Source organism: Phalaenopsis equestris, unplaced genomic scaffold (assembly GCF_001263595.1).
Source record: "Phalaenopsis equestris unplaced genomic scaffold, ASM126359v1 Scaffold000618, whole genome shotgun sequence".
NCBI lineage: Eukaryota > Viridiplantae > Streptophyta > Magnoliopsida > Asparagales > Orchidaceae > Phalaenopsis > Phalaenopsis equestris.
Genome location: NW_018165058.1, coordinates 37831 through 40674, shown reverse-complemented (window position 1 = coordinate 40674; position 2844 = coordinate 37831). Strand labels below are relative to the sequence as shown.

The 2844-nt window shown below is 36.8% G+C and overlaps 1 protein-coding gene across 4 annotated transcripts in view; it reads left to right on the top strand.

Annotated features, from left to right (window-relative positions):
- Positions 1-1084: 1084 nt before the first annotated feature.
- Positions 1085-2844, top strand: part of LOC110029976 (10 kDa chaperonin, mitochondrial-like) — a 31179-nt gene continuing 29419 nt past the window's right edge. Inside the window, exons 1-2 of one of the 4 annotated variants that reach the window (XM_020732492.1) lie at positions 1085-1281; positions 1974-2113. In XM_020732492.1, the coding sequence (XP_020588151.1) occupies positions 1177-1281; positions 1974-2113 (245 nt within the window). In that variant the 5' untranslated portion in view covers positions 1085-1176. The remainder of the gene's footprint in view (positions 1282-1973; positions 2114-2844) is intronic. The other 3 variants (XM_020732493.1, XM_020732494.1, XM_020732495.1) reach the window with 3 other exon arrangements.

Here is a 2844-nt window from a genome sequence, read left to right as displayed (position 1 = left end):
CAAACCAAACCAATTTTGGTCCAAGCCACCACACCAAAAGTTCCCCCAATAACTTCAAGGTCCTCCCCATGCCACCTTCATCTCCATTGGAGCCACCATGCTCAAGGCATAAAAAATAGAGAAAAAACTTTACCTCTGTCAAAAGCTTCTGGCTATCCTCTTCTTGTCTTTGAGAATCTACCAATGATCCCCAAGCAAGCTAGAGCTCCCCCCATGGCCTCTCATGGCTATAAAAGGGGCTAACTCGAGAGCTTCCTACACAACTCAATCACCATAATCAACCACTTAAACCCTTTGCTCTGAACACCAATAATACTCATACAGACCATAGCAAATCCAACCCCACCTCGTCCACATTTCGACCTTCACCTCCTTCATTTGATGAGCCATCATTGCTAGAGCTAAAGTTATTCATGGTCGGAGGAGCATTCTTAGTCTCGAGAAGCAAGCTTTGGAGCATTTCACACTAGGGACGCCCTTGAACTCTCCACGTAGGCAAAATCTCTAAAACCCTCACATTCTTCTTCCATTAGAGCCCCTTAAAGTTTTCTGATAGTTGATAGCTTAAGTTACTATTAGTGGAGGCTTTAGGTTAAAGCACGCGTATTATAACCCCTCCCCTTCATATTTTTGAGCAAAAACAAGGGTTATGGCTCTATATTTTAGCCCTAGTGTCGCAAAACAAGCCTTTGGTGCTGCAAGGTTATACCTTATTTTGTGTGTGGGGGCAAAGTGCCAATTCTTGGTGCCCAACACCACATCCACTCATGTTCAACAATGTGGTGACAATATTTTCACAATGTTAGAGCATCGTCTTTCATTTGAATTTTGGTCAAGTTCCTATGTGCCACTCAGTTGCCTTGTGGCCAACGGTTGCTATTACAACCATCCTAAGGCCTCTGTGGTGAACCGCTATTACAACCATTGACTACAATCTTTTTGGCCAAATTTCATCTTTATAGCAACCAACTATAGCTGAAAATTAAATTCACAAGCCTAATTTCTTTTCACCTAGAAAGCCCTCATATTCTTGGAATAAACAACGGTCGGGATTTTAAAGCAGTGGTATTTATGTAATTCAATTACGCGCAATAAGCCCTCGATAAACCCTAGCCAGACCGAACTGTAGCCCGATTCCTTCACTCAGTCGGTCAGTCCGTTTTGTTGCCAGCACTGATGGCGAAGCGGCTGATTCCAGCTTTCAATCGCGTTCTTGTGGAGAAGATAGTTCCTTCCTCGAAGACAAATACCGGCATCCTTCTTCCCGAGAAGAGCAGCAAGGTAAGATTAGATGCCCAATACCCTGTTTTTATAATCTCAGTTTGCGGAGTTTCGCTTGTTTCTTCGTTTTAACTTGCTGGATTAAGACGATTTCTATTTACATTTCGCGATGACTCTTAAAATTGAGAATTTTTTTTTTCTTCCGGCTATGTCTACCAGGCCTTTTTTTCACTTTCTATGTGAATTACTAGCAGGTGTTGTTCATAGATTCAGATTTTTGTCTTGTGTGGTTTATATTTTTCAGTTACAACTGTCCCTGTGATAGAAATTACTCGTTATTGGGCTCTCTGGTCGCAGGCATTGCTGTATAATCTCATGTTATTTGAAGATGCTAGTGGATTGGGCTAATGATATCTTAACTAATTTTTAAAAAAAATGACATCTATGTTCTAAGTCAGAAATATAATGTTCTCCATCTTTATATCTCGCAGTCATATTTAAAATTTTATAGGTAATTTTAAGCCAAGGCGAGCCTTTTACTGTTTTTATACTGTTTTCTCGATTGCCTTCTTTTACCTTCTGATGTATCTCTTACATTGTTTAGCTTCCAGATTTTATTGAGATATTTATAATTTAGATTGATCTTTGATCGCTTAAGGTAAATTTGGCACTGCGATATTGTCTTTCCTTATTTGCTTCTATAGTATATTTTAATTTGCTTTATTTTTATCTTGTTGCTGTCCATGGTGTAGCTTAACTCTGGTAAAGTTGTGGCAATTGGTCCTGGAATTCGAGATAGAGATGGGAAACACATACCTATTTCCTTGAAGGAAGGAGATGTTGTTCTTCTGCCTGACTATGGTGGAACTGAAGTGAAACTTGAAGGCAAAGAGTATGTCTTTTCTTTGTTCTCTCATTTATTTTTGGCTTGATTTTGTCTATTGGTCTTGAAATTCAATTGCCATTTGGTTTGAATCATATTATTATGTTTATCATGAGTTTGGTAAATTGTTTTTTTACCACGGTGTTGTACTTGTACTCTTTTTTACTTTTTTATGGATATAAGTTTATCTTATACATTTCAATTAATTTCAAAGAAGTTGTGAAGATGATTATATATATGTCTATGTGAGGTGAATTATAGACCAAATTTAACTCATGGAGCTGGTGATTATTTAGTTTAAAAAATATTAGGTTGGACTCAAACTTGGGACCACTATTCTGGAAACTAGTGACCATCCACTTAAGCTAGGCTCTTTGTTTTTAGATGGGTGTAGACAAGCTAATGTGAATAGGTGGTTATCAATCCTATTTAATTTTGTCAATGTTCTTACCTGTAAGAATATGCAACCGTTGTATATAAGGATGTTTAAATGTATGCATTATCAATGTATGTGGTCTAATGTGGATTAAGTTTTGGTCATATTAAGTAATATTGAAATTCATCCCAAAATCTTAATCTTATGTGAGGGCCAACCATTTGGTTTATATTTGTGTGTTTGTGTATGTATGTATGTATGTGTGTGTATGTATGTATGTATGTATGTATGTATGTATGTATATATATATATGTATATAAATATGTAGATATATATATATATATATATGTATATATATATGTAT